Source organism: Anomalospiza imberbis, chromosome 5 (genome assembly GCF_031753505.1).
Source record: "Anomalospiza imberbis isolate Cuckoo-Finch-1a 21T00152 chromosome 5, ASM3175350v1, whole genome shotgun sequence".
Lineage (NCBI taxonomy): Eukaryota > Metazoa > Chordata > Aves > Passeriformes > Viduidae > Anomalospiza > Anomalospiza imberbis.
In genome coordinates, this window is record NC_089685.1 from 64,405,853 (window position 1) to 64,419,886 (window position 14,034).

The window sequence follows — 14,034 nt, forward strand, 5'->3', positions numbered from 1 at the left end:
TGTGTGTCCGCCTTTGAGCAGCAACTTCAGGCTCCTTTTATATTCACTGAAGATCTAGACACATTCTTGTACTCAAAACATCTGTGTTAGAATAGAATTAATCCTAGAATTGGTAGTCTTGGAAAGTCTGGATGACTCCATTATGTGTGCATATCTACCACTGTCCCTGTGGATGCCCTCCCACATGATATGGCTCAAAACTACATAAATACACAGTATCCAAATGGTTACTGAGTTGCCCTACTTCTGTCGTATTTTATGTGTGTATTAATCACAAGCACAGCACATACTCCTGAAGTCCGTATGACACTGAGTTTCTGACTTAAGGGACATGTTACTTGACACAAGACAATGAGCAGCCAGGTCAGACTATTTTTAACCAGAGGACATTGTAGATTGCATAGGTGCACAGGTGTTAGATCAAATTTTCATTTTCCTACCATATTCATAGAGGCATAGTGGAGTTTGCAGAGGATTTTCCCTTTCAAAATGAAATATAACAGGATAATAGATGAGCAGAAACAACTGTGAATTAGACCAACCATCTTCCAGTCTTGGATGCCCAAAGCTAGGTTGCTCAATCAATATTAAAGACACTAAACAGTTATCTGAGCTGGTTGTGAGCCCAGAAGCCTTTCTCTTTGCCTACCTTGAATCACCACACAGGTGGCATGCAGGGGCTGGGGTGGATGTGGTTGTAAACTACTGCATCACAGGAGCTCTTCAAAATCCTCATGTAGGGAGAGGCTGGCATGAGTTGAAGGCAGGTTATACAAGTGTATCATGCAGTTTGGTGTATTCTTTCAACTGAAGCAAACAGATTTATAATTTTTAAATTTGTCTGCAAAGTAAGTTGAGCCCTTTGTAACACAATGACATATTTTCACTGCCAGTTTCCTCCTCAGCTTCTAGCTGGCATTTTGCCTTGCCTTGTGGGAGAAAACCCCACAAGATTATGTAGGATGTTGTTGAGAACACTTCAAAATCAAAGCAGACAAGATACTGGAATCCTGTTCTGCAATGTGGTGGAACTGTTTGGCCACATTTTTTCTAATATGCCTGAAGCATAGAGATTCTGCAAATAATGCAACTCCAGGTCAATGCTAGCTGAGTCATGGGGATAATTTCCTGGGGAGTAGGGGAAACCCTTAAGTTTGCTGATCAGACAGGGTTGGAACAAGGGGCTGGAATTTAGATCCCAGATTTTCTCTCTGAAATATCACAAACTTAGGGACTTCCCTCACAGAAAGGGGCCCTGACAAGCTGGTTCAACCCTTGACACACCTAGGCCAGTGACTCATCTATTTCAAGTCAGGATCCTGCTGCAGAGCTGAAATCGGTGGGCTGTAGTAGCTCCATCTCTTGAGGTAAACTGAACAGCACCAGAGCACAGGGACTGTCCACACCAATAGATCATCAGTAAAATCCCTAAAATCCCTAGCACAATTTTGCCACAATTAATGCCAGTTTTCTGCCCAGTAGGAACCCACACCTGGGTTTTTTTTAGGGTTGGTTTTCTGTTTGTTTTTTTGTTTTGTGGCTTTTTTGTTGTTTTTGTTTTTGTTGTTGGTGGTGGTGTTTTTTTTTTTTTTTTTTTTTTTTTTGTTTTGGTTTTGGTTTTTGTTTGTTTGTTTGTTTGTTTGTTTTTGGTGGAGAAGAAAGTCTTAGAAGTTATTTGTGTTAGAAAAAGAAAGGGTCTGATTTCCCCACAGACCACATGTGTACAGACAGTCCCTGGACAGGAGAGGTTTGCAGTGGTGGCTACTGCTGTTGTTCCTCATCTACTGCTCTGCCACAGCAGCAGCGGCAGAACTGGCTACAGCCTTGTTGAAAGCAACAGTAACAGAAGCAGCAGAAGGAGGATTCACAGAGGAATCATGAAGCATGGAAAGGAAAATTAAAAGGCAGGATGAAGTCCCGTTCCCCAAAAGAAATGTGAATGCTCTCCTGCATTTCACGCTCACGCTCACCATTAAAATGAGGGGCATTTGGATTTGACAGAAACCGTTTGTATTTCATGGCTGTCTGTCATGTGTCTGGGACTACTAACAGTCTGTTTACAGCATGCCATTCAGGGGAAAATAAGACCAGGCTCACTGAAAGGAATGGTATGTTCCTGGCATGGAATAGAAGGTAATGTACAAAGCAATCGGTACTGTTCTTCATATCTCTGCATCCATCTCATTCATGCAACGAAAGTTAGGTATGTAGGTTTGATGTTTTGGCTAATTAATTTGCTGCTTTTTCTTTTCTTATTTGAAGCTTCAACTGTCATAGTATTCATGCAGCTGTAACCTTGCTTTCGGGTTCCAACAGAGTCAGTACTTCCTTATTCATTCCTGATCTCAAAGATCCAAGAGACATAGTCTGCAAAAGCTGAAACACCAAAGAAAAGGCCTAATAGTCTCAGCTCTGCAGTGTACTGTAAGGAAAAAGCATTTAAACATACATACCCTTAAGTGGAGACTGCTAGGAAGCAGTCTAATTTTGATGTGTACTGTTGAGTGAAATATTTGTGGGTACCTTAGAAAAGTGGAAGAACTTATGCAACATCAAGAGACAAAGCAGCCCTTCTTGGCACTTCCCCTGTGTCATAAGCTGCTGGTACCAGCTGCTAAATTACAGATATTTATGAGAAATTTCCAATATTGGTCCATATAAAGCAGAAAAAAAACCCTAACAAAACACCAAAAAATCAAACCATACCAACCAACCTACCAACCAGCCAATCAACCAAAAAAACCACTAAAAATTATTTTATTTTATTTTATTTTATTTATTGATGCTGTAATTGTAGAGATGTTGCTAACACTAAGAAAAAAGAATAGGTCTGTCCCTTCTTACCATAAATTTAAGTAAGTTTTTGGACACTGCTGCTGCTTTTAGTACCAATTTCTGGGTCTAATTTATGATCAAATCAAATTGGAACCATTGAAAGAACTGATAAAACAAACATACTGAAATAATAGATCCCTATATAAAAGATGTCTAGGTGGAGACTGACACTTCAGTAATAAGGGAAAAAGAAATGAGCCTTAACCTCCAAGTAAGAGAGAAAACCCAAAAGACTCTGAAGCAGATGAAGTCCTGGTAGCTTGAACTGGGCAAGCACTTACCACAGGGGCGCAGTTCACCTCTCTGGCTATAGCTACTGGCTGCACAGAGGGCTAAAATTCACCTGGTGTTCATAGCCAGTACAAGATCACTTGCAGGGAGCCCACCAGCATCTCTTTTGATGTGAGATGAAATGAGTCCCTTTAAAATGATGATCAGCTAATGGTACTGTACAGATACAGAGCATCTTCTCTGCCAAGAGATGGAGTCTCTTAAATCCAGCTGCAGCCAAAATGCTTCTCCTCGACTGCCATTTACTGCTGTGCTTCCTTGTGCATCACATCATTCACCAAGTTTGCAAACTGCTAACACTATCACAGGGTACTAACCTGATTGTGCAGAAGCTGTGGAGGCTTTATGATGCTAGATCAATACAAATTTTTTTGCCTATTTAAAAAAGCATGTTAAGGTTATTGTTTCTTCCCCATTGCCTTAGCCCCAAATCCACATTTTCATCAAACCGCGCTCAGTAGTCTATTTGAACACGTGCTAACACTGGATATCAATACACTACAGAAACAGACATTAATTTTAAGAGTCTTAGTGTGCCTGGATTAATGAAATCCTCCTGCCATGGAGTTTGGTCTGCAGTGCAAGAGGCCAAAAAACCTACAGTGTGTCCCAGCAGCATCCTGGGAGAGGCCAAGGATACTGGCAGTGTTTCCGCTCTCCAGAAAAAACAGGGATTTGCTATTTGAAATGTCCAGATAGCATCAGAAATAGGTGTACCAAATCTCACGTTATAGAGGAAAACAGAAGAAACAAACCAAGCCAAAGTCAACAAGTGCAGATGGTTGGACCTGAGGGAAAAACCTCCTTCTTTATCTACTTTTGGTGATGTATGTTGCTTTGAGGATGTCTGACAAACAAAGCAGTTAAACACATAGAGCTGGTGTAAATATGCATGACTGCTTGCAAACATTTCCAAGCAGTGTATGCATCCGTGTGATCTCAGCATGGCCAGCCTTGACAGAGTGTAGAAGAAGAACTGAAGACGATCAAAAAGGGGTTTAAAAGAGAGGGAAGGCAGTCAGTTCCTAGAGACATTAAAAAATTGGAAGAATAAAGTGGATAGGAAACAGCAGTTTTGGGGGAAGTGCCTCATGGGACTGTGGGGTCCAAAAAGAAGGAGATTCTTGTGGAAGTGTGAGAGGGAGGAGGAAGAGAAAATTTCTTAATGTGAAGAGATGGGGGTGTAGATGAAAGGATTGAAGGAGCACAGGGGACTTAGCAGTAGCAATTACAAAGAAGGATGGGAGGCAGATAATAAGGGAGATGTCAGAAGTGGTGATAGACACTCTGGATTATGAATGGAAAAATAAATCAAAATAATCAAAAAGCTAGTTAGGTCACTGGGGCAGTGGCAGGCAACATTTTTCAGGGTATTTTGAAGAGGCAGAGTTAGCAGGCTCATTTCCAGAGGCTTCCTCTGTAGAAAATACAAAGAGACAGGCTCCTCCAGGGACCATATCAAAGCAACAGTTTCTTTCTGCAGAGCCTGTCTCTCTCCTTCAGTAGGGAGCCAAGCTGCATAACCGAAGTACCTACATGGTACCCCTAAAGCAAACACATATCAAAATAACATCAGCTAGAACATGTGATCTGAGATAGTTTGGAAAGCAGGTAGTGAAAAAAAGAGAGAAACAACAGGAACAAAATACAGAAGTACAGAAAAAATTACTCAGAAAAAAAATCAATTTTTTGTTCATCATTCTGGTGAACATTTGATAGCCCTTTCTCATACATTAACTGCAAGTAAGCAAACTAGTTGAATTGTAATTCTGTTGATGCAGAATTGAACACCTTAAATAAACAAAAGATCCCAAAGCCATGGGAATAAAGTTCAAACATGTAACTTATTTATCCATTTGAGTTAAAGAAGTAAAGTCTGTACCACAATTTTATTCCCATAATAATTGTTCTTGTGAGCAAGTATTTATGTATGCTACATCTCACTGCATGAACAGTCCATAAATAAATTTTGAAATTTGTTCTTTTAGATGAAAGAGGAGAATTCTCCTGCAGATGCATTATAGACTCCTAAACATTCAGATTTAAATGCTCAGTAGTCAAGGCTAACTTAAGTACTTCAATCCTGGAGCACTCACTATTGATTTTACAAGGTGTGTTGGAATTAGTGGGTTACACAATATAAAGTTCCCTTCTCAAGACTATTAAGTACTCACATTTAAATTACTTTTCTTGCAAACTGTATTCAATTGAATTTCAATTGAATTCAATTTGAATTTCAGTGGAATGCAAACATAGAAAAAACAAACAACTAAGAAAGTGTCATTCAAAATGTCAACATAAACCATGACTTTTATGACTCTTTGGTTCTTTTCTCCTTGTTGATCTCTTTCTTTGCAAGTCACTCTTTCTGTCCTTGTGTCCCAGACATGCTAAGCATGAGAAGACAAACACTTCAAGCAAAAGTTGTTACCTTGAAAGACTTCCTAATGATTAGGGTCTGAAGTAAAGACCTTTCCCAATTCTACACCTCTTCAAATATAGGATTTGGATAGGATAAGAATTGGAAATACTACAGACATTGAATTAGGGAACCATGCTTCTTGAAATATTTAACTTGTTATGTTTATGGTGGTTTTTTAAGACATATGACACTTGTAAATATCATTGCATCCTTGTTACTGCTCTCAAACAGTCTGTGCAAGAGGCACTTCTATAAAATCACTACTGGAAAAAAGTTTCTAAAAGGATGCTTGGAAATGTACCCTAGTGATATTATTAGGAATAAAGAGGTAACAATTATGGGACATCTCTGTAAAAGAAAATCCCTATGCTTAAAATACATGTGCCAGGTGACTATTTCTAAGAAACTCATCCAAATTTCACAAGCAATATTGATGATGATGCTGCTCCTCTGAATACCCTTTCAGGGTAGTTCTGTCATGACCAAACAATATTAACAGAAAAAGGGCTGACACAAAAGTAACTAAAAAGAAAACTAAGAAAATCACTAAACAAGACTGTGGGACATTAAGACATCTGCCCTTGTTTTGGCTGGGATAGGTAATTTTATTTTAGTAGCTGGTACAGTACTGCATTTTAAATATATATATAATATATATACATATGAGTGTATATATATATATATATATACTCATAAAATGAGTGTTGATAACACACTGATGTTTTTATTGTTGCTAAGTTGTGCTTACCCTAAGCCAAGAGAGTTTCCTGTGCTCTGTCAGTGAGCAGGTACACAAGAAACTGGGAGGGAGCATGGCCAGGACATCTGATCTGAACTAGCCAAAGGTATATTCCATACCACAGAACATCATTCCCAGTATATAAATTGAGAGGAATTGGCCAGGAGATGCTAATTGCTGCTCTGATGTGGGCTGGGCATTAGTCAGTGGGTGGTGAGAAATTGTATTGTGCATTGCTTGTTTCTTTTGGGTTCCTGCCACTCCCTTTAATTATTAATATTGTCATTATTATAAATATTACTAGATTTTATTTTGTTTCACTAATTAAACTCCTCTTATCTCAACCTATGAGTTTTACTTTATTTTTTTTCCATTTCCCCTCCTCACTGCAAGGTGGGGGACAGGCAGTGATTTAGCGGCTGCGTGGTGCTCAGCTGCTGGCTGGGATTAAACCACAACAGGAGTATTAAACCAAGAGAAGCAAAGCCAATGATGGTAGTAGTACGGTAACTAGCTATACTATCCCCAGCAATTCAAAACAGCAGTGTGTGGAAAAGCACAGCAAGTAGAGGAGATTAGGGTGTATTCAAACAACCTAACTGATGTTCAGAAATATGAAATACCATCAGCAATAAGCTTCCTTTACACCAAAATGCAACAAGCTTCTCAAGGTGACAAGTGATGCTGTATAGGAAGCAGTTGCTGCAATTAAAATCTTCCAAAAGTAAAAGAAGTTAATTTTTTACTTGAAGTACTGCATTGTGAGAAAAATCAGTCAGTCTAATTAGGATTAAATGATTAATTTTGATATGTTGTTCCCAACAAAAGTGTGACGTAAAGGAAATTTAACTGGTAGCTCCATGAACAGAGGAGTAAATGGAATCTAGGTCCTCATATCACTGTGTCTTAGTGTTGGTTGGCTTGTGAACTTAAGAAGATGAGAAGCTTTGCCTGCAGTTTTGTGTTTTTAAGGTCTTTCTCTCAAATGGTTTCACCATTCCCCTAACAGAGGTTCAGCTCCTGCAGCAGTGTTTCTTTCAATGGGAACATTTATGGGATCCTGCATTTTTTTCCCATCTACTTCAATGCAACTGGTAGTTCCTTAATCTTTCTGAGGCCCCAGTCTCTCTAGTGTACTGGTATACTGTGGTCATTGCATGAAGTGCAAACACCTTCCACATGCTCACATGTATATATATATGTACAGAGCATGATCCCACATCCCTGATTTCCTTAACAAATCATCCATTTTTTGCAGATTTTGTTTTGAACTTATTTTGTTTGTTTGTTTTTACCAAAAGCCAGCTATTTTCTGGCAAGGTTTCCAAACTGATCCCTATGTAAGCAGCAGAAAACAATGGCCAGTCCTGGCACTACACAGGAATAAAATTGACCATGAACTGTTCTCGATCTGCAAACTCAGCTTAGCTGGTGTAGGTACAGCTGAACCCCACACAGTCTGAAACGGAGCAAAGAATTACTGGAAGTTGGAGAGCTCCCAGGCTGCCAAAGCAAAATGTAAAGGGTCTTGCATAACCACTGAACAATGGTCACCAGGCCTCCAGTGCTCTCCTCCCTCACTTACAGTTGTTTTTTTGCCCATGCCCACATTTGCCTACAATCAGGATAATCCCTCAAAGTCTATTATCACAACTTAGTTCAGAGAGATGGGCAGTATCTCTCCAAGTTCAGGGCTCAATATATTTGTCTCTTCCACAGGAGAAAATACATCTGACTGATCTCCCAATGCAGTGGCCCATCCATGTGAAAAATAACAGGAAGGGAATGTCCTTGCTTACAGACTTCCATTAGTACCAGTAGAGCTGTCCTATAGTGGAAATGAGCCCAGTACAATCACAGGAAGGAACCATTTGGAACCCATAGGCAGTCTGGGGTTTGTTTGTAAACAGATCCATGGCCTTTTTAATTTGAGGGTGCTGGAGAGATGTGAATCTTACCCCTCTTGCTATTAAACACTGAATCTCACTGATGTCAGTAGATCTTACAAAAACAGAGTCACAGCGGCAGTGAGATGAGACACCACATAAGGCCCAGTGGAGATGGGGCAAAAGTGTTACAAGAAGAAAATGAAGGACACTCTCTGAGTTTGGAAGCCATTTACATATCTATTGTAGCAATGAGGAAAAGCAAATACTTGCAGTTCTGTCTCTGTTACACAGCACAAACCAGTAGAGCTAATTTGGTTCCCTGTGTGAAAAATCCAGAAAAACATTTAGTCCTGTTCTCCAGGTTCACTTGCTGTGATTTAGAACATGGCCATCGTACAGATTTGCTGCTTGTTCCAAAAATGGAAACATCCACATTGGAGGATCCAGCCTTTCATGCCATACTGATCATGATGACATTTGAAAGACAATTTGCTTAACACTACTGGTAAAAGAACCAAGGATGCCAGGTGAAACCAGAGTGATGTGCATTTCCTCATAGCTGCTTGTGTTTCAGTTAAGAAACATGATTTGTTTTCCAGTACATGCTATCACTTGCTGTGTTTACATTATGTCAAAAATTATAAAGAAGCCAAATCAAAATTGTATTAATCCTGTGTAATTAATACTTTAAATGCATGTTATGGTTTGAATGGCTTGAGCAACTTAATTCCTGAAGGAGTGCAAACAAAGGACACTGACCATGAAACTCTGAGCAGCACAAGCTGTGGGTCTGGGCCAGAGCCCGTTTATATCCTTCCTGAAAAAAAGGGGCTATGGTTTTTGACAACAAATACTTTTGGACAACACCAGGTCATTGCACTGAGTGGGGATGTGCTGGTTTTGATTGAAGCTCTGCTTGGAAGGTTCTTTCACTTAGTAAGAAGTGAAAAAAATCACTTTGTCAGAAGTTGATTTAGGGCAACCACTTCAGATGATAAATAAATCAATAGCCTAACTGGTAGGTGTAGAGCATAAGTTTCTGTCTCACTCTTCCTCAACAGGATGTCTGGAAGCTCTTACTCATTGTATAAGTAATTAGAGAGCAATTGGGCTACAATGACTGATGCCCTAACCTGCTGTGGTGAGATTAGGACGTGCCACTTGCACACCATGGCCAGCTTCTGTCTCTTCAAGGACATTCAGACTCCCAGATAGGCATCTAGACACCAGACCAAAACAGACATGATTTCACAGCTCAACTTAATAATCCTGCCAGACCAGACTTCCACCTGCTAGCCCTCCTTCCAATATGCACTCAGAAATAATTCCAAAAGGCCTGCAATTCCAGACCTCCCAAGGAGAGAGAAGTGTCCCATCATCTGTGCTTGGCTGTCAGGTATCTGGTCATTTTCATTTCTCTCTAAGATAGAAAAGGGTGCTGAAAACCATGTCTCAAAATGGTCAGATACAGGCAGCTCAAGAGCACCTTGAGCTGAACCCAGAGCACTTGCAGCAAAGACTACTTCCAGTTTATCCAGCTGTGGATAAGAGCCAGAAGAGGCTGGGCAGGAAGGAAAATTATTCTACCTTCCATGAAGGAAAACAGGATAATTTTTAATCCTCAAGGTGGTTCTGACTTTTATTAGGTAATCACCTCCAGCATAGCACTTTGCCAATGTACAGCTCAAAATGGAAAGCTACTGTGCAAAGCTTCTAAACTCTGCCACAAGGTGTGCTGTGTGTGGCTGCACTGCTGTCAAGCACATCTGAGTCAGCTTTGGCATCCTTTCATCTCCATTCCCCATCTAGGGCTGCTAATATATGGCAAAGTGGCCAAATACAGTATTTGCTCTTAGTCCTGTGTCTACTGCTGGCTATAGAAATAGGCACATCTCCACCAATTGGCGTGCATGGCCTTAAAATCACATAGGTGGTTTTGAGGTATTCCCCTCTGGGTAAGGTGTGTGAAGCTCCATTTGTGATATTCCTGTGCACTTTGACTCCTGAACTTGAAGACAGTTAGTAAAACTTCTGTGAGCATAGTGCAGGTAACAGGGTTTCCCTGTTGCACAACTGCAGTGTTCAGCAACTCGTCTTGGTAAATCGGATTCAGTGAGTTTCCTTCCAGATTGCAAAACTCATGGAAATGTATATAGTAAACGATATTTTCACCTTAGCCCTTTGGGGAGATGGTGGAATATGCTAAAGAGCGAGGGTAGGTTCCCCATTCTGGGGCACTCTCGTGTGAAATGTCTTCCCTCCAGCAGCTCTGCATCTCGACCCGGGTTTGCGCTGTTCAGGCGGGGCTGTGCCGTGGCGCGGGGCGGGCTGCCCTGGCCCGGGATCGCCGCCCCTTCTCGCTCCGCGGGGGCGCTCAGCGCCTCGGGGAGGAGCGGGCACCGGGACCGTATAAGGCCCGCCCGCCGTCCCGGCTGCGGCACTCGCACGGCGGCTCCCGGCGCAGCCCGCTGCCACCGCCGGGGACGCGCGGCGGGGACCTGCGCGGGGCGCTCCGCAGCGCACCTCTCCCGGCGGCGGACACCGCACCTGTCCCACCCGCGGACACCGCACCGCACCTCTCCCGGCGGCGGACACCGCACCGCACCTGTCCCACCCGCGGACACCGCACCGCACCTGTCCCACTCGCAGACACCGCACCGCACCTGTCCCACCCGCGGACACCGCACGGCACCTCTCCCGGCGGCAGACACCGCACCGCACCTGTCCCACCCGCGGACACTGCACCGCACCTTTTTGCTTCTGTCCCGCTGGTGTCACCGCACCGCACCTGCCCCAGCCCCGGCGGGGGGCACCTCCCCGGGAGCCCGTTCCCATCTGCTTCCTCCTGCTTATGCCATCCCGTGCCAGCCCTGCGGAGGCATCAGCAGCCCCTCTGATTTTGGGGAAGATCCTTGGTTCCAAGGGTGAGTTCCTCGGGTAGAATGGGGCGCTTCACCGTGTGGGACTATGTGGTCTTTGCAGCTATGCTGCTCATCTCAGCCATCATTGGCATCTATTACGCCTTCGTGGGAGGTGGGCAGAAGACGTCAAAGGACTTCCTCATGGCAGGCCGCAGCATGAGTGCCCTCCCGGTTGCACTCTCCCTCACTGCCAGCTTCATGTCAGCCGTCACCGTGCTGGGCACCCCTGCTGAAATCTATCGCTATGGTGCCATCTTCTGCATCTTTGCCATCACCTACGGCCTGGTGGTGCTGTGCAGTGCTGAGATCTTCCTGCCCGTCTTCTACAAGCTGGGCATTACCAGCACCTATGAGGTAAGGTGGAGTGGGAAGAATCCCTCCGCAGCTTTTAGGGAGCTGGGGGGCTTCTCATGCCTACTTTCTACGTGTCTGCCCTCCACCTTCTCTTCCCCCAGATTCCCTGCACTCTGGGCTGTTCTATGTCACCACACTCCTGAGAGCAGGCTGCAGCCCTCTCTGTCCCCAAGTCTGCCCACACTGTCTCTGCAGGCAGGTGATGCTCAACTCTGCTGCCTTAGCTCAGGAGCTGTGTGTCATACCAGATTTATTTCCTCATGCCAGATACTCAGTTCAGTAGGTGGAGTAATCCTAATGCACCTTGGATGATGACGTGTCATTAATCATCTGTAATTAATCTACTCAAACCAGAGCACAAAAGCACCTACTATAGGAATCAGAGTTATCACATCACATCATGCTCCCTCCAGATTGGTTTCTAAGCTTAGGTGCAACCACAAAAGTCACCCTTTGGCAAGAGTACGTATTTGTGCTGTTCCTAGAGATTTTGAAGAGACCCCTTGTCACCTGAGGCTGTTTACACTACTGTCTTCTCCCTCATGATTATACCAGGAGGTCAGCAAATGCTCTGTGTCTGTGAAAGTTTTCGTACTTCCACCAAAATAAGGCTGAGCTGGTTTTCAGCACAGCGTGTAAGTTAAAGCTATACCCATCAGCACAGACACAGCTGGGGTAGTGGGATAATCACAGGTCGAGTCTGACAGTTTTGGGATGGGGAAGCATCTAGTCAGTACTTTCTTCTGATTCAAAATGTCCACGCAGCCTGTTTATCTTCCTGCATGGAGATAGTTCCTAGCTGCAGATTTGGCAGCAAACTGCTCATTTTGCAGAGGACTTTGGGAAAGGAGCATCAGTGCAGGTGAAAGTCCTTGACTGGCTACTTTGGTCTTTAGCATTTTATTACACTGAACAGAGGCATTGCAGCACTGGAGGCTGAAAACAAGATTTCTGTTAGTGAATTTAGATAAGAATTCACCAACAGAAATCTCTGGTGTTTTCCAGTGTATTTTAATCTACTAATCTTTGGACTGTCATGATGATACTTAAATAAGGTTCTTTTAAATAAAAGCTTATGATCATAACTGGAAACTTGCTGATTATCTTGGTGTTGAACCAGTAATGCAGCTATAAAAGATATGTCTATTTCTGGGCAGAGTTCAGATTTTTAACAACCTTTTCTGTCTGTCCAGGGGTTCAAAACTGCTTCCTTGTGTGGACATACTCACAGATCACATTTTAAATGCTCAGTTCATGAGTGAGCCCTTTGAGATGCTTCAGTGTTTATCTGTGTTGATTGAACAGATTCGTCAGGCAAATGAGATTTCTTTTGTAGAACCACACACCAAGAGGGCTTTTAGGACAGATGGTGGTAAGAAATCTGCTCTACAGCATGACAGACTAATTTAGAGGTTGTGCTGTTCCAGGCTTGATAGAAAAGTGAGGGTACCTGTTTCACAAAAGGCTAAATTTTGACTTACCTGTAGAATACAGCAGGCTGCCTTGGGCAGTGTAGAAGATGAGGTTAACATGGGGAGAAGCTGCTGACCACTGAAAATCTTTTGCCCTCTCTTGCAGCAGTTCAGATGAACACATAATGCTAGAGTTTCTGCACTAAGATGTAGGAATAGTCACAATATTTTCTTTTTCTCCCTGATTTCACAAAACTAGTGGGTTCTATTTTTTGGCTGCTATGTCATTGTCAACTCTTAGGTTTCCCTGTGCAGAGTCAAGAGTTGGACTTGATGATTCTTGTGTATCTTTGTTCCTTTCAACTCAGCATATTTAGTGATTCTGTGATAATATGTTCTAGTCTTTTCTGTAGACACCGTTGAATAGTGACTAGCTTATGTCTGCTTCACTTGTTTGTGTGTTATTACCCACTGGTGAGGTCTGTAAAGAAAACCAAGTTGAAAGAGATATCAAACAAGGGGACTCTAGGAGTTTTGGCCATTCATGAAAATGTAAAAACTACAATCTGCTCTTTCTGTATTGCTTATCACTTCATTTCTAGTTCCATCAATAGTGCCAAATTTCAATATAAGCATTTGTTTTTTCTTCTTTTTTGCAGTATTTAGAACTCCGATTTAATAAATATCTACGCCTCTGTGGAACGGTCCTTTTCGTAATACAAACGGCAAGTAAACTTCAAAGCTATTCTGTGGTCCTTGGGGCCACCAGAATTATTTGGTCGGGTGTAACTGGCTGTTTTCTCTGAGCAGCTGATGAGGTTACCACAATGCCTGGGTGGCTGGGAGCAGGAGAAACACAGCTCTCTGCTGCACAGCAATGAGGTGGGGAGCAGGTGCTGGCCTACCTACCTCCTGGGTCTCTGTGGGCACTGTTGAATACCCAGAGCAGTCACTTGACATCAGCACCATGCCAAGAGACGAGCGACCCTTCACTACAGGATAGCACTGTGAAGAGCAGCCATTCGCTTGCCTGCTGGAGAAACCCGCAATGAGTTCAAAATGCAAACGTGCATCAATTATCTACAGTGGCAGTTTTCATCCTCTGCTGCATGGATTCTCAGAGTCTGACTAATTCTCAAAGGTCAATGAGAGGTGACAAAAAAGGCTGTCA

The 14,034-nt window shown here is 42.8% G+C and overlaps 1 protein-coding gene across 1 annotated transcript in view; it reads left to right on the forward strand.

Moving 5' to 3' along the window:
• The first annotated feature begins 10,836 nt into the window (after nt 1-10,836).
• SLC5A8 (solute carrier family 5 member 8) overlaps nt 10,837-14,034 on the forward strand; it is a 29,874-nt gene continuing 26,676 nt past the window's right edge. The window contains exons 1-2 of the mRNA XM_068191613.1: nt 10,837-11,451; nt 13,523-13,588. Of these exons, the coding sequence (XP_068047714.1) occupies nt 11,119-11,451; nt 13,523-13,588 (399 nt within the window). The 5' untranslated portion in view covers nt 10,837-11,118. The remainder of the gene's footprint in view (nt 11,452-13,522; nt 13,589-14,034) is intronic.